Source organism: Pongo pygmaeus, chromosome Y, assembly GCF_028885625.2.
Source record: "Pongo pygmaeus isolate AG05252 chromosome Y, NHGRI_mPonPyg2-v2.0_pri, whole genome shotgun sequence".
Taxonomy (NCBI): Eukaryota; Metazoa; Chordata; class Mammalia; order Primates; family Hominidae; genus Pongo; species Pongo pygmaeus.
In genome coordinates, this window is record NC_072397.2 from 15,907,860 (window position 1) to 15,931,627 (window position 23,768).

At 46.4% G+C, this 23,768-nt stretch overlaps 1 protein-coding gene across 2 annotated transcripts; it reads right to left on the reverse strand.

Annotated features, from left to right (window-relative positions):
- Positions 1-1,163: 1,163 nt before the first annotated feature.
- LOC129025851 (RNA-binding motif protein, X chromosome-like) lies at positions 1,164-13,609 on the reverse strand. 2 transcript variants are annotated; one of them, XM_054473412.2, is made up of 9 exons: positions 13,479-13,609; positions 11,313-11,425; positions 10,796-10,899; positions 8,184-8,361; positions 5,442-5,594; positions 3,331-3,445; positions 2,316-2,429; positions 2,121-2,209; positions 1,164-1,714 (listed from the first exon to the last, which is right to left on the reverse strand). In XM_054473412.2, the coding sequence occupies exons 2-9, from the start codon at positions 11,419-11,421 to the stop codon at positions 1,443-1,445; spliced, it is 1,134 nt and encodes a 377-aa protein (XP_054329387.1). In that variant the 5' UTR covers positions 11,422-11,425; positions 13,479-13,609; the 3' UTR covers positions 1,164-1,442. The 2 variants fall into 2 exon arrangements, with proteins under 2 accessions (XP_054329387.1, XP_054329388.1); XM_054473413.2 differs by lacking the exon at positions 2,316-2,429.
- Between the last annotated feature and the right edge of the window lie 10,159 nt (positions 13,610-23,768).

The following is a 23,768-nucleotide window of genomic DNA, read 5'->3' on the forward strand; positions in this document are numbered from 1 at the left end:
ACTTTGTATATTCCATTCTGTACACTGCCTGTTCAGGAAAGCTAAATGGTTTACCTGTTTGGTTCCTATTCTTTATGTATTTATCATTAGATAATTTATTAAATCTTTAAGCCATCCCCTATCTGAAATTTTTTGCTGTTGTTTTATACACTTCACTTTACAAAAAGCATAAGGTTTAAGGTATTCCTATTCATACCTTCAATGATATCTGATAGGCTCAGCGTGATGGCTCATGCTTGTAATCCAAGCACTTTGAGAGGCAGAAGAGGGTGGATCAGGACTTTTAGAGAAGCCTGGCCAACACAGTCAAATGCTGTCTGTATTAAAAATACAAAATTTCAGCTAGCTGTGGTGGCACACACCTGTAATGCCAGTTACTCGGGATGCTGAGAAAAGAGAATAGCTTGAACCCAGAAGGTGGAAGTTGCAGTGAGCCAAGGTCCAGTCACTGCACCATGGCTTAGGTGATAAAGCCAGACTCTATCTCAAAAAAAAAAAAAAAAAAAAAAAATTGATAAATTCCCAACCCTCCTAGATTATTCCTATTTGTAAGAATATATTGCTAAAACATTGCTTACAACATTCATTGTCAAATATTTGAAGACAATATTAATGTGAGTACCTCCCAAAACTAAACACTCATTTTTCACTATGTAAACTAGGACCATTTAATTTCATTAAGCTAAGTACCTAGGAAACTTAGCAGGTTCAGTTTGATTTCAGTGGAAAATATGTTTCCATTACCACTGTCCCGCTTCAGTCACAGAATGCTTCAAGAAGAATGTTCTGGATGTTTTAAACTCTAGTTTCAACAGTATCTATTACTTTTTGACCTTTACTATTCCTCTGAAGGACAAACGTTTCAGGGTGAGGCAGACAGCTTCTGAGGGCTTCTGAAACTTGAATTTGTGATTTGTCCACCTAGGTCCCCCAAAGAGAAGAGATTATGGGCGTGAGCCACCTTGCACAGCTGAAGCTGGTAAGTTTTTTAAAAGAAACGCAGCCTAATTAGGAAACTTGTGCAGCTTCCAAGGAAGACTGCAATTGCGCCTACTTTTGTATGTTTTTATGTGCAAACCAACAAACGCAAGTTTTTACAAACAACACAGTTTACTCTGCTATTGAATTTGCTTTTGAGCACGTGTAGCAATAAAATCAGGCACTTTGCATTCCATGTATAGATTTATTCTGAAAATTTTACTACACACATTACACCTAAACAGATAGCTTTCAAATGGTATTAAAAATAATGAAATTACTTTGATAAAGATTCCTTTTCAGCTCAAAAAATTCATGGAGGAAGTTAATAGCTACCTCTCCCTACAAAACTAACTTATTTCTAGTAGTGGTACTCAGGTAATAATACAGAGACAACATTGTAATTTTCGATACCCACGGAAGAACTCTTATTTTAAATATCTGCTTCAGTCTCCTTTTTCAGATCAGCTTCCCCCAACACCTTTTCTAGAAGCCCTGTAACTTGAGCTCCCATATTCTTCACGAGGATCACGGTGCACCCTATCCACTGAAGGTGGATAGGTTTGTTCTTTTCTGCCACTGTGCCCACGACCACTGGAATAGGAATCACGATGGCTCCTTGAGTAACTCTCCCGGCTTCTGTCATATCTATCTCGTGTATTGTTATAATCACGGCGACTGCTTCCACTGAAAGTCATCCGAGGACCTGGTGCAGGTGGTACACCACGAGAGGTCCCTGCAGGGTTGATAAAATAATAGCACTTATGTTGAACTACATTGAAACATTTTTACTGGTATCACTAAACCACGAATCAGTTAAAGTTCTATTTGGAAATACCTGCTTTCCTCTGCCTCTCTTGACAGGATATTAATTGTGACTGCAATAGTCAAAATGTTTTATTTAAAAGAAGTGTCAGTGTAGTATTTTGAAGCTTAAGAAAGTCTATTCTAAAATAAAGGTTGAGTCACGTTTTCTGTAAATGAATTGAAGTTCTAACCTTCCTATAGATCCCTAGGCTTTACACTGTTAACCTTTCCCAACATTTAAACATGTTATGGTTTTCCTTTGTAATTTTCCCTAAAATTTTGTTACAGCAATGATCTGGTCTACTAAATATAATTGTATAATTTACAAAACATACCTGGACGCTTACTATAACTCTGACATGCATGTCTGTAGGAACGTCCACTTGAACGTTCTGAATCATCTCTACCATGGCCGTCATGATCACTATTAAACAAAAAACAAAACAAAACAAAACAAAAAACCTCTTCGTTAGTGTCAGAATGAACAATTTAAGACGTATATTGGAGAAAACCAGAAAATGTTATAGTACCCATATCGTCTAGAAGAATGTTCATCACGGAGAGAACGACCATAATCACGCCATGCACAGTCTTTACGTGGCGGAGCATAACACCTGGTGTCTCGGGAACTTCGATGATTTATGCTTGCATAAGTTTTAAAGAAACAAATTTTAAATGATCAACTTCTAGTATCCAAAACATAACCTGTTTACAACTTTAAAAAAAAAAAAAAAAAAAAAAGGCCAGACATCTAAACAGACATTTCTTCAAGTACAATATATTCAAATACCCAAAAAGTACGGGGAACTGATACTCCTTATTAGGGATTCAGAAAATGCATTTCTAAGCCAAAATGTGACACCATACTTCCCACATACTGGAATGCCTATAAATTGTAACAAGCTGGAAATATCAAGTCTTTCAGAGGATGTAGGTAAACTGGAACCCTGATACAGTGCTTGCTGGAATGGAAAATGAGGCAGCTACTATGGAGACATGTGGTGGGTCCTGAAGAAAACAAACATAATTATCATATGATCAAGCAACTCCACACATACATAGCCAGAATTGAGTAAGTGTACTCAAGCTAATATTTGTGCCTAGAAATACTGCGGTGGAAACAACCCAAACAAAATAATGGGTTAACAGCCTGTGTAAGGAGTGAAGTGCGATGACGTAAACGAACCTTCAGGACATCCAGCAGAAAGAAAAGAGACAGACAAAAAAGTCGTGTAGTGTTTGAGCCCATTACAAGGAAATGCCCACAACAGGTAAGTTCATAAACAGAACACAGATTGATGTTTCCTGGTGGCAGCGGGAAGGGAGAAAAGGAAAGGGACTGCTTAACTGATAGTGGAGCTGTAGTCTGGAGTCATGAAAATGTTTTTTTTTTTTTTTTTTTTTTTTTTACTAAATAGAGGTGGTTGTTACACAACACAGAATGCATTTAATGCCATTTAATTGTTAACCCAAAGATGTTTAATTTTGGTATGTGCATTTCATCACCACAACAAAAAACCAACTATTTTTTCAATTTTCCTTTACCTATCTTTAGTTGCATAAGCATCATCTCTTGTTGAGGTACTGTTCTTTCTCCGGGAGGAGGATGGCTCTCTGCGTGAAGGACCTGCATAGTTCTCTCTTCCACGTGAAATGGGACCTTTAATTTAACATGATGACATATTACGTAAAGTACAGAAAATTTGAAGAACTATCTTTTCTACTCTAAAACAACTTTAAAAATTATTTCTCCCATGACTCTCCTTCTCTTTCCCTGATTTACCAGACATTCATGACACCTTCAGCATAGCTTACAGCTTTGTATAATCTCTTGGCTCCTAAAAGGCCAGTTCCTCTTAAACACAGTTTAAGCTAAACATTAATTCTCAGGTTAACAGTTCATTTTTAACTGGAAATAACTAGTTAGTTGTTATCTTCCTTTTCATGTGAATTACTGATGACTATTAATGACACAGGGAAAATGCATAAAACCGTCAAAATTTACACTGATTTTAAAGTTTGCATATGGTGTCCTATCTCAGCCAAAGAAAGTACATTTACCCATCTTGTTCAATCTGTCTCACACACACACACAAGTAGTGCAACCCATGAACTACTGAATGTGAAATCTGTACACAAAAGTTCTTCTTTATCTCCAAGTGGTTGGCTCTATCTTAAATGAGGACAAATTAAAATATGCTCCTCCAGCTTTTCTAACGATGGCTAAGATTTATTTTACATGGAATAAGAAATACTGGTAAAAGAGTCATTACATCATTGTGCCTCGTTCAAAATAGAACAGTTTTTCCTTTAATACAGGCTTCACGTGCTATTTCTGACAGGTCAGTCTCTCACCTATGATGTGTTCACTGGCTAATCTTTAAGTGGAAATGTGCTAGCTTAAGTATTGTGAACTCAATTACTACCTAACTTCACCAATCCTCTAATACGAAATGTAAAATTGAAAACAGAAGGTTTCCATTTCCTCCATATTATGATGCATGCCTTAGTAAGAATTTTAATTTGCTCTGCTTAAACTTCTTTGCTGAGAACGGTGACTTTTTTATCGTGCTTTCTTCTGTTCCATCTGAAATCTTACCCTTCTCCTCCTTCTCAAGATTATTACTTCTATTCAATCCTACTGCTCACCTCGTGTTGCTTAGTTCTAAATTCTCTCCTCAAATAATTTCAAATCCTGCACTAAGGATCTCGCGTTAAGGTTTAAACATCCCCGTACAATCTTAATGATAAATGTACAGCCCCTGAATTTCACGACTCTGCATTTCTGTGATATCAACTTAGCTGAAAAATGTTGGACTCCTTCATGTCTACATTTCAATCCTTACTTATCTTGTTAAACAGTATTAAAGCCCAGTGACTGCTTTTCTGCTAAATGCTCTTGTAGTATCCTCAAAGAACCAGCAAGAACGCCTTGCACACAAGCATTACCGAGGTCACAGAAACTGTCTGGCCAGGCCCAGTGGCTCACGCCTCGAGCCACTGTGGAAGGCTAAAGCAGGTGGACTGCTTGAGCCCAGGGCTTTAGTGTCAGCTATGACAATGTAGTGAGATCCTGTCTCTACAAAAATAGGGAAAGAAAAATTGGATAGGTGTGGTGGTGCATGCCATGAGTCACAGCAACTCAGGAGGCTGAAACAGGAGGACTGCATGAGCTCCGGAATTTGAGGCTGTAGCAAGCCATCATCTCACCACTGCAGCCTGGCCTGGTGACAGCAAGACTCTAACCTGACAAAGAAACTGAACACACAATTTTTAGATTGGAACACCAGGGGTCAAATAGAAAGGGATCTAGGATATGCAAGGATTCATTAGACTAAGAAGCCTCCCATCAAAGAATACTGCTGGGAACTTTGAGAAAAATTAAGAGGAATTCTCTAGCAAACAAAGCATTAAATGGAACGTTTGCCTCTTTGTAATCGCTTCTTTGATCTGCAGTTAAAAGGTCAAGTATTTCTTCACCATAAATCTGAAATTCACCTAGCGAGATTCAAACTAAAATAAAAGCTATCAATCAATAAGTATGTCCATGTATGTGTCAATTCTAATGTGTTACTCAATCTTAAATTAAGCATTCAGGTAAATAGCTCATTTTCAGTCATACAAAAACTACGGTCTGGCTCTCAGGTAGCATTTACCTTGGCCTCCTATCCCACTATTGCTTCTTGCCACAGTTGAAGGAGCAGATTTTTTAGGAGGAGGACTTCCAATTCTTGAAGATGGAACTCTTTTAACTCCAAACGTTCCCCTAGAAGAACTCATGTGGAGATCAAGAGTGTATCCACCATCACCTGTATTTCATACAAAATCTTTTTAGTTGAGAAACGTCGCTGTTTTTTAAATGGCTAAATATTAGATGTGTATAAATCTTTCCTGCAGATTGTAATTGTAAAATTGCACAATTATCTAAACTAATAACCTTTAGTATTTCTATATGAAATTAGTTTAATTCAAGCAATAAAAGTCCATTTAGAAAATCTACAAAAATAATCAGGAATCATTTCATATATTGGTGTGAGAGAGAGATGTGGGATAAGTGGAGAGTGAAGAGAGAGCAGAAATCTATCATTCAAATATCTAAATATAATCTAGATCAAGAAAAACATATTAGGAGATCAGTAATAAATGGCTGCTCATATCATTCTGGTATGAAGAAAGCTTCGTGAAAACATATCATAAAATTAAACCAAATTCCACTCAAAGGAACTCAAATAATTACAGAATCAAAAGGTGACACCTTAGAAAAGTACATGATCTCTAAAACTTGTTAACATAATTTAGATTCTTAAACTTCCCTTATGTAATAGTAATTTTCAGCTTGGGCTATGCTCAATTTTAATAATCTTTAAGAATTGCATAATAAATAATGAAAAAATTTATATATGTGTGTGTGTATATATATACACACACATATAAATATATGTATATATACACACACATATAAATATATGTATATATACACACACATATAAATATATGTGTATATACACACACATATAATTATATGTGTATATATACACACATATAAATATATGTGTGTATATATACACACATATATAAATATGATTTATATGTGATCTTTAGACTTTTCCTGAGTCACAGACTCTTTGAAGAAATTAGAGTTCTACATTCCTTAAACGGCAGATGCTATATGGCAGGCCAATGCGCAAGTTCTCCATATGAAATGAAAAATAAAATAGATTTGCTTAGATGCTTGCACATGTATAGACAGAAAAACAAATATAGTTGAATCAATCCTAAAATACTGAGTTACAGCCAGGTGCGGTGGCTTACGCCTGTAATCTCAGCACTTTGGGAGGGCGAGGCGGGCGGATCACGAGGTCTGGAGATCCAGACCATCCTGGCAAACACGGGGAAACCCCGTCTCAATTAAAAACACAAAAAGATTAGCCTGGTGTCGTGGTGGAGGCCTGTAGTCCCAGCTACTCGGGAGGCTGAGGCAGGAGAATGGCATGAACCCAGGAGGTGGAGTTTGCAGTGAGCCAGGATCGCACCACTGCACTCCAGCCTGGGCGACAGAGCGCGACTCCGTCTCAAAAAAAAAAAAACAAAACAAAACTGAATTACAGACATTACATCTTAACAGACAGTTTTCAAATAGCATTCAAAATTATGAAATTACTTTGAAAAAATTCATTTTCATCAGTATACCTCAAAAAATTCATGGAATAAGACAGTATCTACCTCTCCCCACAAACCAACCTATTTCTTTTACTGGTACTCAGCTAATAATGCTGAAACAACATTTTAATTTTCGATATGTGAGAAAGAATTGGTATGCAAGAACTATTATTTTAAAGATCTGCTTTAGTCTCCTCCTTCACATCAGCTTTCCCTACCACCACCTCTAGAAGCCCTGTAACTTGAGCTACAATGTGCTTCACAAGGAGGATGGTGCACCCTATCTGTTCCTTTCTTCCACCGTGCTCACCATCACGGGAACAGAAATCACCACGGCTCCTTGAGTAACTCTCCAGACTTCTGCCATGTCTATCTCATGTATTGTTATAACCGTGGTGACTCCTTCCACCCTAAGTCATCAGAGGCCCTCCCTCATGTGGTGTACCACGGGAGGTCCCTGCGGTGTTGATAAAATAATAGAAAGTACGTTGAGCTACATTTCAACATTTTTACTGGTATCACTAAAGCATGAACCAGTTAAAGTACTATTTGGAAATATCTGCTTTCCTCTGTCTTTGGGGTCACGATATTCATTATGCCTGCAATAGTCAAAAGGTTTTATTTAAAAGAAGTGTCAGAGTAGGATTTTGAAGCCTAAGAAAGACTTAAACTTAGATATTTCCTGAGTCACAGACTCTTTTGACTAATTAACGTTCTACATTCCTTAAGTGGAAAATGCTTTATGGCAGCCCACTATGCAAATTATCCATATCAAAATATTTGCATCCATGTGTGCACGTGTATACACAGAAAAATAAATGTTGTGCAAGCAATCCTAAAATACTGAGTTTCTACTGTCCTTCTGGAAGGTTTTCAAGATTTCACTGTATTTTGACAATGCAACATCTATGAACTACGGGGCCCCAAAGAGAGAAACTCTAAAGTATTACGAATGTGAATGAGTTCTGCAGAAAACCTGTGGAGTACACACAATCATCATTCATAAACTCAGTTCAGTTGAAATTTATGTTATTTCCGTGCAAAGTAATTAAGATTTTAAAACAACTTTTAGATATTAGTTCAATCTTTCCTATAATACGTCTTTAGCACTTACAAATGATTTTGCTTATCAACAAGAATTTACTTTTCCTGGGAAGTAAATAAAATTGAGAAATTTCTACATCTTCCAACACTGTCTTTCAGTCCTATGGTTCCATCTTTATATTGTAAAACATTACCCAAGTGTCCTCCACGTGAGTGATGCCACCCTCTTCTTCCTCCACTGCTTCTTCTTGTAGACCTCAGACTTCCCGAAGGGCTTCTGTGTCTTGAAGGAGGTGGTGTTCTCCGCGTACCACCACGTTGAAAGGATGGTTTATTGGCTTCTTCTACTTTTATTGCTTTTCCATACAAATACTGAAAGAATAAAGTATACAATCGAGAAAACTGTCACAGTTAACCTAAACACATTTTACAGATGTTTTACATCAACTCTATTTCAGTTCTACACGTTTTCACCAAAGACAAACATTTTTCTTTTTTTTTTTAATTTTTTTTTTTTTTTCCTGAAATGATCGCGTCCTTCACAATGTGAAATTTGAGACATTTGCTGAGCACATGCCTTCCATGAAGGGATAAACAGAAATTCTATTATTCAGTTTCCTTGAAAGGCCTCCAATATTAAAAAATAACACCTCAAAAAATTAACCCATCACACATTCTGCCAGACAATGTGGCACATGTTCTTTACAATACATAATTTACTTCACCTTTGCATCCACGTCACTTATTTAAAAGCCTCAGTGTTTCAAGTGTATATAAAAGAATGTGTCATTTTAAAAAGTAAGGTTATTTATTCAAAGGCATTAGTTACATTATTCATTTTGAATTGTTTCCTGTTTATTGTGCTCATACTCACATACAAGGTCCCAGTATAATTTACAATTCTGTATTTACTCTACTTCTGTTTCCTTAAATGTGATATAGGGTTGGTCTCCTTCATGTCTTCTGCCTTACTAATTTCTTATTTGGCCTTAGACGTGTCCCTGTAAAACAACTCGTAGTAGAGTACTGCATGCTGTTTCTCAGAAATGCTTAAATGTCCTAATTAAATTCACGATAACTTTCTTCAATTTAATCTTTTCTATAGGCCAAAGCAATGTTTCAAAACAGTTTAGCTAAGAACTCTATTTCAAAATCACATGGCTTTTGGTAGTTGGGGGAAGATCTTAGATACTTTCCAAGATCTCTTGCAGCCACGTAGCCAGTTGTTCCTACCTTGAGACTTCTTTTGCTACTTCTGGGCCAAAAATATTTTCCCCAGATTTGCACATGGCTGCTCGCTTCCCAGTATTCCAAGGTCAGCCAAAATTTCTTAAACTCCTCATTCGTCCTGAAAACTCTAAGTACCTCCTTATTTCCGTTCTTAATAGTTATGTGCATATAACACTTATATTTATTTTTATACAATAAAATATGGGAGATGAAGTGATTTAGAAATCACAGCTACAAAAACTACCTCTTCTTCTGCTTGAAAACTAGCGGAAAAAATTATCATAGATTACTATACAAAAGTCAAAATTATCTCCAGTCCTGACACCATGCCATGAAGAGAAAGCAGCTCTCGTGTTCTACCACACCTTCAAACACAGAAGTATAAGAGTGAATAAAAATGTACTGTCTGCTGTGTACCAGGAAGTCTGCTAGATATAACAGAAATGAAAGCAACTAGGAAAGTTTAAATATGCACTAAAGACAATTTAACGATCGAGAGATTAATACATGGTACAGGGAGTACAAAATACCTAGTATATACGATGAGGAAGAAACTCTAAAATCTAAGTTGTTTTTGAAGAATAAATTATTATTTCGTAGACATTTACAGAGAATGGTAACGCTCACCAAGTCCAAGAAAGCATACTCGAGATAGCACAAAGGGTAACAGAAACTACAATCAGATTGTGATAATGTTATAAAACACAAAAAGCTCCAAAGCGTCCAGGATGGAATGATCTTGACTGCAACACAAAGGAATTCGGTAGTTAACAGTATTACAGAAAAGTTTAAAGCCGTAGTAAACACACAATCCCTGGAATTTAAGTCTCAATAGGACAAGAGTCCATGGATTGGATCAAAACAAGTCCAACAACACACTGGGAAAATCAGGAATTAGGTATGCGTGTTACATAAATCACTCTGGTGACAGACTAAAAATGTGCTTAGGAGAAAAGGGCAACGATGGGACAAAAATGTCAGTTAGTTGCTCTGTTATCCAAATTCAATGTTCTCATATTATTTTCTATGTTCAACTTCTTAACACTTCCTTCAGTGAAAAGGTCCTCTTTAAATATACTTTCTCTAGAATACATTTTCAGGGAATGGACAAGAATGTTTCCGTCTAGTGAGTCTGTCTAGGTGTCTCTTTACGGAAGACTTCTTTCTTGTAAGTGTGTCTAGGTATATATCCACGGTTTGTCTACGCTACAAAAGTCTTTCCAGGAATCGGACGTAACTCCCTTAATAGCATGTCATAAATATTGACTTCTTTCTCTCATATTCCTGACGGTTCTTTCTAAGTTTTAAACCTCTTTGTAAGCTTCTGAAAATCTACCTACGCTCATATTGAAGTACAAACATGGAAATTGGGTTACCATAGAGTAATTCATACAACGTTTATTTCTATATCCTTTCAAAAACACTTGCATCTATGAGGCAAAAAGAAGAGGATGGCTAAAGCATTTCAGTTCACACGGCATTCTGCTATCTTCAAAAGTTTAGTAATACTAGAAAGACCTACTAATACTGCTAATTGAAAAACAAAGTTAAAACATTATTCACTAGGGACCCTTACCTTTCCATTCATATCTTTGGCAGCATTCCTAGCATCTGCAGGGTTCTCAAAAGTAATAAATGCGAAGCCTCTACACTTGTTTTTTCGATCTTTCTTCCAAACAACTAAAATACATGAAAACATTTTACATGTACATAACTAACTCACCATAATAACACACATCTTAGAGTTACATGAAATCAGAAAATAATTACATTTCACATCATTACTACGATTCTTAATACTGAGTCACCCATATAACCTGCCTATTATATTTCATTTTGCTCTCCAGCTGCACAAATAATTTACTTTTGCTCATTTTCCTTTTGAAGTAGTAGGTGACCCTTTCCACAGACCCTTCAGCTGCTGCCATGAGAATTATCCGAATATCAAACAGAAACTTCAAAACAACAGTTTAAAAACAAACAAAAAAATCATTTTAATTTAAGAATTCAAGGAAATATTTTCAGTGTATGTCTACTTTGGTAAAAAAATAAATATAAAATATACAGAAATATATGTTGGCATCAAGAGTTACCTTCCGACACGCGACCATGTTCCCCAAATACTGCTTTAAGCGTCTTTTCATCGGCTTCTCTACTTAGCCCACCAACGAAAAGCTTGCCAGGCTGATTCGCTTCCATCATTTAGCTGTAAAGGATGAAAATTTATCTATATTTAGATAACAATAAGAGAGCCCAAAACATAAAATTTTATTACATACTGTGTTGAAACCTCAAGTGAAATACCCTTACAGAGGCTGACATCTTCCTAGTATTACTTACTCGAAATATGAAAAATGTGTAACATACAGAGCAAAAGCAGCACTGACTTCATGGGAAAACGCTGCATTTTACTACAAACCTCACAAAAACTCCTTTATAAAACTTAGATAACAAAAGCCATTGCGATTTTATAAAGTTGCAATACTCAGGAAGCCCGCACTTAAATACTTTGATTTGGTAACTAAACATTTAGGAGGTACAATGTGATTTTGTTTGTTTGTGTGTTTGTTTTCTTTTTTTTTTTTTTCCAGAGACTTCAATTTCCTTTAGGCAAAGTGTACGTCCATTAATAGCATTTAATAAATACTGTCTTCCTTCTCTCATATTCCTGAGAGGAGGACTGAAGCGTCCTCCAACCAGCTTCAAGTGATCGTGCCACATCTCAGCTTCCCAAGTAGCTGGGCGTACAGGGGCTGGCGATCTCAGCTGGGCATGTGTGTGGGTGTCTGTGTGTGTATAGAAACAGCTTTCCCCATGTTGCCGAAGCTGGTCTCGAACTCCTGGGCTCAAGTGATCTGCTTGCATGAGGCTATGAAACCGATGGGATTTCAATGGTGAAACACCACGCCAAGACTGCTATTTGGATAAATGATTAAATTCTCCTAATTAAAGTACATGCTTTCTTGGGGGAGTATATTTTAAATATTTTACAAACGTTTAGTGATTTGAAATATACGAGAGATCAGGGATCCCCAAACACGGGCCTCCAACGGGTACCTGTCTCTGGCCTGTTAGTAATCCCGACGCAGCACAGGTGGTGAACCACTCGCACTGCCTGAGCCCCGCCACCTGTGGGATCAGCAGAGGCATTGCATTCTCACAGGAACCCTACTGTGAACTGCCCATGCGAAAAATCCACGTGGCGCTCTCCTTACGAAAACGTAATGCCTGAGAACAACCTAAGGTGGAACAGTTCCATCTAGAAACCATCCCACCTATCCTCCCGCTGCCACACCCTGTCCTCCTCACAGATCCCCTGCCCGGTCCCTGCCCCCTGTCACACCGCTCTGACCCGAAGCCCCGCCACACCCGGTGCCCGTTGGGGCCCCGACACCCACCACCCACCCCAACGTGTCCAACTCGCAGCCTTCTCCCCCTACCCACCCCTTGTCTGGGGAAAAATCATCTTCCACTAAGCCCGTCCTTGGTGCCAAAATGGCAACAGATTAACGGAGCTCATTATGTTACACAGGCCGGTCTCCATCTCCTGACCACAAGCCATCCTCCCATCTTGACTTCCCCAAATTGCCCGGATTACCAGAGTACGTCTGCATGCCAGGTTAATAAAGTAACTCAAGCGCGATTATTTCGTTTCCGTTTTAGGCTATCTATCGCCATTTACCTCGATTACACTCACTTACTCGGTTTAAATTATTTACGATACCAGAGATACAGGAAACATTTCCAATAGTGTCTTACAAGGAGGGAGACATTTCAAGGCTTTACAGACACAAATTTAAACTGTGATTATTTATGGCCCCAGACTTCTACATACACTAAAGTAACGCAATTTATGTCCAATGTTGATCATTCCTGCCAGACAAATCAGAAATTTGACACGTGCTGACTAACAGGACAAGTTTTTCATCACAGTGGTTAAATTAAAGTGCCTGCATATTTAAATTATGACCACATACCGAGAGAAAAACCGCTATAATAGAAAGTGCACACGAAAACAATGGCGCCCTAGCTCGCTGTCCCACGACCTTACCCACCGGTCAGACATGGCCGACAGTGAAAGGAAGACTCCTCAAGAAACAGACAACGAGTTCATGAAAATTAGTTTCTTAATAACACTAGCGATTTCTTTCCCTCCTTTGTCCTCCCCTAATTCAACACCGACACATTGAAAACCCATCTGCTTTTACAGACAACATCCAGAAACCTCGCTGTCTTTGTATTTTTGCTGAGAGACCAACCTGAGCAGAGAAACAGAAAATAAAGATGCTTTTGAGTAGGACAAACGGCCTCTGGGTCGCGGGGCCCTCACGGCGCATGCATCTGGCTGCCGCACAACGGGTGGCCGACCGCGGCCTAAGATGCCACAACCGGACCGTGCGCCAAGCACGCCGGAAGTGCCGGAACAGCCAGCCACTCTCCGCGGCTGATCAGTGCGTGGGCGGAGGGCGTCTTCCGGGGTTTCCCGCATCCAGTGGCCCGCAGCTCCACCATCCCGGGGAAGGCCTTCCGCGAGAAGCCGCGAGAGCTTGTAGCAGGGGGCGCCGGCAGTGTGCGCTTTGGAAGTGGGTGCTTGGAAGTCCTACACCCTAACTGGCATCCTGACTGTCGCAAGCCGTTGACCCACGGTGAACACATGAAACATCTCTGTTCCTTAGGCGGACCAGGCAGATATTACTGAGAACTGCCGATCTAGTGTATAGAGAGAGGGACCAGCGCCGGCGGCTTGGGCGGCTTAGGCACGGTGGGGCCGGGCGGGAGCCTGGGAGGAAAGTCGCCTTCTTTTACAGAAGTACAAGAATTCCCCTGCTCTTGAGGACAGAACGCTTGCAGGGACTCTCGCAGGTCTAGGCAAATGCAGGCTCCCAGTATCATGCTTCCTCCCTGAGGATGCTGTTCTCCCAGGAGCATTCCGAAGGACTTCTCATCCAGTGCCCTGGGTACGCTGGAGGCCAGCAGCCAGGGATGCCCATCGATTGCCTTCGTGGACGCTGTTGTGTACTGCCTTACTGACCCAGAGGCTCCCGCAAGCGCAGTCGCGGCCGCGATGCCCGCTGGCAGGGCTCTGCAAGACCAGGACTTCTGCCTATGGCTCCTAGATTCCTGCACGCAGGTGACCCTGCAGTGGCCCATGGCCCACGGCGAGTAAGGCGGGCTGCGGGCCCGGTGGGGCTTCCCGGGAACACTGTGTCCACGTAGGTGTGGCAAAGGATTGTCAGCAGGGGACGCCCGCGGGCTTCCGGGGAAGCGGCCCCCAGAGGCCAGGTGTTGCGGAGGTGTGGGGAGGGAGGAGTAGGCCGTGGTCTGTGGGAGCTCCGGAGGAGGGCTCCCGTGGTCAGCCTTGAGGCAGGAGAGGGCGGCAGCGGTGCAGAGGGAGGAGGCGGCCTTGAGGGAGGATGCGGTGCTGGTTGTGGACAACATAATGGCGGTGGTCCAGGTGGTGGCCAGGGAGGAGGCCGACGCCAAGTGGCAGGAGGAGGATCAGAGGGAACAGCCTGGCCCTGGCCCCAGCTGGCAAAGGACTCTCTGGACATCCTTCTCTTGGAGCTGGGCTACACGAACACCCCAGGCCCCAGCGCATGCCCAGTTTCTGGGCCAGATCCTCAACCTTGCAGCTGCCCATTCGGGCTGGCTGGCAGCTGGGGCTGGGTGTTAGGCTTCCCAAGGCAAGATGGGGTGGGGCCAGGCCAGAGCCGCAGGGGCTCAGCCAGAAGACAGAGGATGGAGAACGGGAGGGAAACCGAGGTCAGGCTCCTGTAGATAGGAAGGCAGGTTGTTTGTGGGTGCCATCAGAGCACGTGGTAGGGACGGGTAGGCAAGCTCATCAGGAAGTGGGGAGAATATCCGCGCCAAGGACCCGTCACACACAGCACAATGTTGAAGGGCACTTTTCTCTTGGAAAGTCCCTGGAGGAAGGGGAGTCTGCATGCCAATTCCAGCCATGAAACCATTCCGGCTGCCCATGCCTGTTTCTAGCAGGCTCATCCCAGAAACCCAAGGTGCACACCCAGAATTCGGCCCGGATCACAAAGCGTGAAGACGTCCTGCTTAGCTACCTGAGGGAACTTCACCTCAGGCTGTGGACATTGTGTCTGGGGAAGGGGTGGGGTTTCCGAGTCAGGTTGGTGTCACCTTGGTACCACAAGGTGTCTACGGGGAGAGCTGAGAAGAAGAAAAGCATGCTTCACCCCAGCTAGCAGGCCACCTCCGCCCATCTAGATGAAAAGGTCCCTTTGAGTCTCTCCTCTTTCTCCTTCTTAGCCAGGCAGGTGACCGGAATTCAGCCATCCCAGGTACCTACCGGAGGCAGGATGAAGCTTTCCTCTTGTCACAACACTTATCTCTGCATGGAAGGGATCATGAAGGAGCATCGTGTCGGCGTCCTCCTAAAGGAGCGCCTCCCGGCATGGTAGAGGAGGTGGTATGCGGAAGGGTACACCTGGCATAAGACTTTGGGACTCCTCTCCCTGGAGGATACAGGGTTACTCATTCCACTGCAGGCTAGGGGTTCTGGGATCATGAAGGTCAAGCCCCCAGCTACAGGCAGGAATCTGCCTAACTGAGGTTCTTCAGCTGGTTGGCTGACCATGAATGCCCAGGTCTGCAGCCTTGCTAAGGTGGGGCCGCTGTGGGGCCTCATGTGAAAGGAGCTTGGGGGTTGTTCCTTGGCCTCTGGGGAACGGGCTTTGAGGCAAGACCTGACCTGTCATGGAACACTTTCCCCAGTCCCCTGGATCATCAGCCAGGGGCTGTAGCTCAATCCCCTCTAGTACTACCTGAGGGAGTTAGGGCCTCAGAGAGGAGGCCAGGGCTGGGGGCTGAGAGTCCTGTGGGTGCTGGCGCTGGGACACACATGGACAACCCAAAGCTCCGAAAAGAGACTGCAGTGAGCAAACCCAGGCCATCCATGGGCTGAGACAGAAATACCCATCAGGGAACTGTAACACGCACATTTCAGGGCTGTGGAACCTTAAGCCGCCTAAGTGGCCTGGGTGGCTAAGTTCAGTGTGTGAGAAGCAGGTCTCAATGGATAGCTGCTTCAGCATCCCTTACCGGCTTCCTAAACCCACCCTTAGGCCTGCTACAACCTGAGGCTCAGTTTGGGCTCCACTAGAACCCCCTCACCCTCTAGGCAGATGTCCACCCCATGTCCGTCTATGTCTATGTGCTTTCAGAATGGCTCTCCCAGCCCTCTCGTGTACTTTTCCGATGACCCCAGGCTTTCTGGCCCAGCCCAGTTGACAGTGAACAGCTCTTCTGGTGGCAGTCCCAGCTCACCGGGGCTGACCAGAGATGAAGGACTGACCCCCATCTTTTACCGCAGCCAAGCGAGCCCAGGCCCTCTTCTCTCAGCCGGCCAGCCTCCTGTCCTTGCGGCCCGAGTATGCGCTAATCACTGTCTCTGTTTCCTCTCTCCCCCATCCCTGCCTTCTCCTGCTCCAGGCTTCTCCAGCTCTCAGAGGAAGCCCAGGAGGAAGGTAAGTGGGATGCGAGGCCCTGGCCCCCATGTCTCCTCCCCAGCGTTCCTGCTCCAGAAGACGTTGACCTCCACGCCACCTCTAAGAATTGCCACGTGTCCCTGTCTAACCCTCTCCTATCTCCCCCTGCCACCCGCAACCCCCAGCTCTCATCCACTGCAGAAATCCATGAGGAAGGTACGAGAACACAGGACTTCTGGTCCCCAAGAGGGGCCCAGGGCCTGGCTTGAGCCCGTGTGGGGGTGTGGGAGAGGGTGGGGAAGCCACGAGGTACCAGCCAGCCAAGGGGTCCCCACAAGTGGACCTAATGTAACCCACTAACCATGGCCAATGCTTGACCAGAGACAGCATGGAGTCTCGAGGGTGGGACGCCTTCCACGCAGTCCCCCAGGAAGTAGCAGGGCCAGGGACTCCCCAGGCAGGTGTAGGCTAGGCTCTTTGTCACCAGGGCATCCGCAGGCATGGGCCAGAGGGGACGCTTCATGGCCAGAAGTAGGCCCACCCCAGCTTCCACCCCAGGGCGGGAAGCCGAGAACCCGTGGTGGCATTGAGCCCTGGGCCTGGCCGGGACCCCAGCCACATCGTGGGACAGTACAGGGTCGGGGGAGGGAAGGCAGCTGGGGGCAGAGCCACTGTCGGGTCCCTTGTGCACATGCCCTTGCCACCCCCCTGTCGCCAGGCCCCCTCACAGCCTTCTGCTGTGAGACCCTTGTGGTGCACACGGCCTGGGGGCAGATAAGAGGGCTGGGGTCTCATGCCCAGATCAGCAGGCAGAGATGTCATTAGCACCCTGGGCTGCCAGTACCCTCGGAGGGTGGAAAGAATCCCATCAGGGACTGAACGAGTGGGCCCTCAGCTCTTGGGATGGCAGGAGGAAGTGGGGGTCCTGGGGACACCTCCCATAGCCCATCTGTGGCTCTGCCTCCCAGGGCTACCAGCCCTGCCCTTGTGGGCCCCTGGTGCTGCCCAGCCAGGTTAGAACCTCATGCATGGGCCTTGGCGCCCCGGCCAAAGGCACGGACCCCCTTCTGGGGGCACCCCCGGACAGAAAGGGGATGGGGTCTAGCAAAGGAAGGTCCAGCCCCAGTGCCGAGCCTCCTCCACCCAGGGCAAGAGCCACAGCTCCTGGCCACCCTCTGAGGCTCCGTTTTCCCATCTAGGGTTCTCCCGGATGCTGAGAGCAGGGTTTGGGGACATGGGACTGGGGCCGTGCTGGTGCCTGGGCCAATTCTGACCGTGTCCTGCTGGCTCCCCGCACACACCCCACCCTCGGGCTGCAGTGGTGACGGGCCGCTTTTCCATTCACCTGGGACCCTTCTCCTTTGACCTCTGACCCACGGTTTTGCCTCTTGTTCAGTGGCCTCCTTGTCCCATGAAGTTCATGTACCAGGTACTTGCGTGACTTCAATGCCATGTGGGCGCAGGTGTGGCCATCTGGGGGGTGCAGGACCCAAGAAGGAACAAGAGGGGCCGTGTAACCCCGCACGGCCTGGCCTGCTTGCCCCATCACCTCGACCCTCCCCTCCCCTCCTCTGTGTGCTGCCACCGCTCACACTGGTTCTCCCTCCCTCCTGCCCTTTCTGCCTACCATGATGCTGCGTCTGCAGAGGAAGTTCAAGAAGGTACGCCGGCGCTCCTCAGCCTCCAGGCCAGAGCCCCCGTCCTCCCTTTTGTCCTCTCTCGCTTCCTCCCTCTTGCCCACCCCTTGTGCAGTTTGGACCAACAACGTAACCCGATCTGGCCTCTGGGCTCGGGACAGAGTGAGGACCCTGGCTTAGGAAGGGCTGGCCGATGGAATGCAGACTTCCTCTGGGTCTCCCAGGCAGAGAGGATTCATTCTGTAGCTTGGGGACCAGGAGGGTGTTCCTGGGCCGCCAACAGGAAGATGGGAGGTGGGGGTGGCCAGCCTTGAGTCTAAGGCAGAGCAGGCCTTGGTAGGACGGTGCTGGGGTCCACTGGGACTCTCTGGATCCACCGGAGTGGGGTGGGAAGAGCTCAGGACGAGAGGCCTCCACCCTGCCCCGGTTAGCAAGCCAGAAGCAGGAAGGTAGGGAGGGGTGACGTGGAAGGGATTGTGGAGGGGCAAGTGGAGTGAAGCAGAAAGGCAGGCTGAGGCCCAAGCTGGGAACGCTGGGGACCCGAAACAGCTGTGGGCCACGTGTGCAAAGGCCCAGTCAGGTCCCAGCATCCCACCCAGCGCCTGGGCCCGAGCCAGACACACCCGGTGCGAGGACGCCCCCTGGGTGGGCCTGGCCTCGCTGGCAGTGGGGCTGGCAGAACCCCTGGGTGGAGGTTGGAAAGCTGAAGATTCAAGTCAGGGGCCCCAGCTGGGGAATGCTTCTCAGCTTCCGCCGTTCATGAGCCTGTGGGGCTGAGGGGCTCCTCCCTGTTGGGACTGAGCTATTGCATGACTCCAGCCTCAGAGAGTCCCCTGAACAAGAAAGTGCATGCTAGGCGGGGGATGGGGCTCCAGCTGTGCAGGGAGAGGGTGCCCAGGAGATGGCCTGTGGGGGTGACAGGGCTGCCAGGTCACTCTGGAAGCAGCACTGAGGCCGACAGATAGACAGCAAGGCAGAGTGGCGCAGGAGCAGAGGAGGCAGGGCCGCCAGGAGAGCTTTGCTGCTTGGCTATGTGGTCGCTCCCCCCAAGCACTCAGGCACTCAGCCTCCCACCACATCCTGCCCTTCTTTCTGGCTGGCCTTCCCACCCCGAGGGGTTCCTCCTCAGCCAGGCGCTGCGTCCAGCAAAACCCCTAAGTCAGCAAGGCCGGGGCCGGCATCCCATTCATCGTCCTCACCACACCATTCCTTCTGGGCCCTTGGCCAGACTTTGGCGCTCAGGATATCCCAGTGCTCACTCCCCATGCACACGCACCCACCAAGGTATCTGGAACGGGGGACCTCAGGGCCCCCGGCAAAACCAAGAGTGCTGGCAGGCTCTCTGTGATGTGCAGGGGGCTCCCAGGCAACCGAGGGATCTGCCAGCCTGGACACTCGAGGGCCACCGGGCCCCGGGCTGGGCACTGGCAAGGCAGGATCCCTACCCCCACCCCGGGGCCCAGGCCTGCTGGCATCAGCCAACTGCAGAGGAGGGCGTTGGTTCAGACTCGGAGGGCCGAGGGCATCTTTCTCTTCCCCTGACGCCTGGGCCTCGGAAGGCCAGGCCTTGCTGCTCCACATGGTGCCACCGGGTTCGGGCTGTCAGGGCCTCGCAGATGCCAAGGCTCTGAGCTTCTGCCACACAGCAGAGGGGGAAGTGGCAGGACCACCCGGCAGCGCCAGAGCCCCGGCAGGTGCGCCCCCTCTCCCCTTTCTCCCGAGCCTCTTCCTTCCCCATCTTCTTTCCAAGCCCCTATCCTCTTTCCTCCCACTCCTCCCTTCCCAGCCTTCAAAGACTCTGCCTGTCTAGCTCCTATTTCTTCCCTTCCTCTTCCTCACCCTCCCTCCCGGCTCCAGGCCCTGTGCTCTTCCCCTTCAAAGCCCTTCAAAGGGGCTTTTGGAGGCCTAGAGCAGAAACTGGGCTGTCTTATTTCTGGGGGGTGGGGGTACACCCAGCTGAAAAGGAGGGCCGCCTTCAGCAGGGGGATCCCAAGGCCCCCGGCCTCCGAGTCTCACGCGAGCTTTCTCTCTCCCTCTCCCCACGCTGATGGTGTGCTGACCAAAGGAGAGGCCAAGGCCCAAGTGAGTGTGGGGTCCTGGCAGACCTGGTGCTGAGTGTGTTCCGTGGTGGAGGTAGGGGAGCAGGCCAGGGCCCGCTGCCTGGAGCCTGCACTCAGAGAGATGCTCGGAGGGATGCTCAGACTGCAAGGTGGGAGGGATGAGGCTCACCTGGAAGATGGGCTTGGGAGTCCCAGAAGGGTGTGATTTTGCCCAAGGTGATGCGGTGCAAACAAGGAGGGCTTCCTGCAGGAGGAGGCTACAGACAAAGAAGGGAGGAGACGGGGGTGGGAGAGAGTCGAGGAAGGAAGGCGGGGTGCAGGGAGTCGGGCCACCACAACACCCCACGGCCTTCGGTGGACTGCACCATGCCCCACTATACTTTGAGGACTCCCAGAGCCCTAGATGTGAAAATCGACAGGAAAGTGAGTCAGGAAGTGGGAGAAAGGTGGGGGACTCACCCCAGAAACTCACTGCAGAATGACACCTTGACCGTGTCTAAAATAGCTTTGGCTGTGCAGGGGCCCCTGTTCCCCTTTTGGGCAAATTTGGAGGCTCTCGTCCTCAGCGTAGCTGCTTGTCAGCACTTCGTAGATTTGTTTTTTTTACTGCAGCTCTTGCGAATTTTCTGCTTTTGATCAGTACTCAGAAGCCACAGCACTCACTATATGATTCATCTCTTGAGTGCTTTTGCCGTCGTTTTTCTCTGCACGAGGAGCAATCTTAGAGCATCTTAGCACACACTCACTGTTGGCTCCCACTTGGGGAGCACTGCAGAGTCTCAGAAGAAGAGTGAGCGCATCTAAAGGGTATAGCCGGCCTATTTCCATCCTTTGCGTTTTATTTGTCAGTGATTTTAAGAAAAGTAATGCCAGATCACGAGATATTTTCTCCTTTTAGAGAAAACGTTTGTTTATTCATTAAGAAAATAAAACACCTCATGAAGGAACATTTGGAAATATATAAAAGTCAAAGGAGAAAAGAAAAGTCACCTATAATTCTCCCACCCAGCCAGCCCGACTGTGGAAAAGAGCAGAAGGAACTAAAAAGCCTTATCTCTTCCTTTTTTCCATACATAGGGCTGGGAAAAAAAGATTTCAACTTGGCGCTGTTTTTCAAACATCATACTGTCTATACAGCCTTGAATTCTGCTTTTTAAAAAATTTAGCACTATTCATAAGTATTTTTCCAAGTTTTCACACTGTCTTCTTAAATACTTTGAATAGCCACATGATATTCCACCAATGGACAAACCATAATTTTCCTAACCATTCCCCTATTGCAGGCTTTCCCCAATATTTTACTATCATAAATAACGCCGGTTGGAAAGCATTTTCCATCTTTAGGGTTATTTCCCAGAACTGGAATTACAGCGTGAAAGACGATGAATGATCTTAAGTCTGTGACATCCACTGCCAAATTGCTTCCCACAAGGCCTGGCCAACACTGTCTTCTACCGTGGGATGTGAGCAGGTCTGTGTCCCACACCCTCCTCACCCAAGGACAGAAATGTGCTTTCATGTCGCAGCCTCGGATGGATGAGAAAGGGCACCTCGTGGTTGTTTGGCTTTGAGCCCCAGTAGTCACTCGGGGCCAACGATTCCCTCTGTTTGTGGATGGGTGGTCTCTTCTCTGAGAACTGGTAGCTATGGCCGATGCTCATTTGCCTCATGGTAGAGGTGTCTCTGTGTTTTCTTAGTCATCAGCTTGCCTAAGGTTATAAGTCTTCTCTGTATTTGCTGAAAATATATTTTGAGTCTTTTTTTTTTTTTTGGCCTACATATTGTTCTTTTTTTTCACGTACAGAAGTTTTTCATTTGTGTGGCATCATGTGGCCTTCCTTCCCTTAGAGCCACCTTCTGCTGCTTCTGAGCCTAGGAAACCTTTTACTGCTCCAGTTTTTGATTGATATTGTTGAAAAAAAAAAAAAGTGTTGTTTTAACTCTTTACTGCAACTGCAGTATATTGGTTAGAGGAGGGGATCGCACACTGAACCGGAGAGGGGGCCTCATTTCCCCTTCAGATTGCTTCCTTCCCAGCCTCGACTCCTCTTTCCTTTGGACCCCAGAGAGGAAGATGAAAGAGGGGCTGGGGAAAAGGAGGGGCTGGAGAAAAAGAGGGGCTGGGGAAATGCCCAGGCTCGCAGCAGCCATTCTTGCCCAGGGAGGCCACCGCACCGTGGCTTCTCACACGACCTGGCTGCCTTTGTTTTTCTGTTTGAGAAGGAAACAGAGGTACCCTCCCTGGTATCTGTGGTGCAGCGACACTTGCAATGGAAAGAAGCTGAAAGGCAGACAGGGGCGCTGGAAGGTGAGGCCTTCTTGACGAGGCTCAAGCCACTCTCAGGATGGTGGGCTACAAACCTCAGAAGCATAAAGCTGGGGCAAACCTGCCGTTAGGCAGGGCATCCTCAGTTGGAGGCCAGAGCAGGAGGGCACCAGGGTCAGGAGGAGCCAGGCAGAGAAAGGCACCAGGCTGACCCTCTGGGTTGGCTTCCCGTGTCTCTGCTCATCGGCCTCTCTGTCTGCTCTTGAGACTCACAGCTCCTAAGATCCCAGAAAAGGAGAAAGGAGACTTCCATGTAAGTTTATAGGACTCTGGTCAACATGGCCACAATTTCCCCACCACCCAGGTTTTGGGCTCCAGGCCAGGCCTCAGGAGGTCACTTCCTCCCAAGTACTCAGAGCTAGGGACCCCTGGGTCTGGGCAATTCTACCGTAACCTATTCCTGGACCAGAAGAAACCCCTCTAAAAAGAAACATCTCTCTACCCTTCTCCTCCATCTATCCTTCTATCCATCCATCCACCCACCCACATAAGCACCTTCCCATTCACCTACCCATCAATACACTCACCCATCCACCCATCCATCCACCCAACCATCTATCCCTCATTCATCCGTCCATCCACCTACCAACTTGCCCACCCATGCAACCCCCTAACCATTGATCTCTCCATCCATCCATCCACTGACCCATCCACCAACCCATTCGCCCTTCAACTCATTCATCCATCCGTTATCCACTCACCTATGCAATCACCCACCCACCCACTCATCCACCCATTCATCCATCCATGGACCCTTACTTCCATCCACCCAACCAGCCACGTATCCACTCACTCATTCATGGATCCATCCACACACCCAATCACCCATGCATAAACTCACCCAACTATCCACCCACTGTTGTATCCATTCACCTATCCATCCACCTGTCCATCCCCCATTTCTCCAATCATCCATCCATCCATCCACTCACTCATCTGTGTCCATCCTGTATCATTCATCCACCCATCCGTGAGTTCATCTGTTCACATTCCCATCTATTTATCCAATGAATTTCTGTCACTCAGCAGTCTTTTCTCTGACAGGTCCATTCAGGGAATCTCTGAGGTT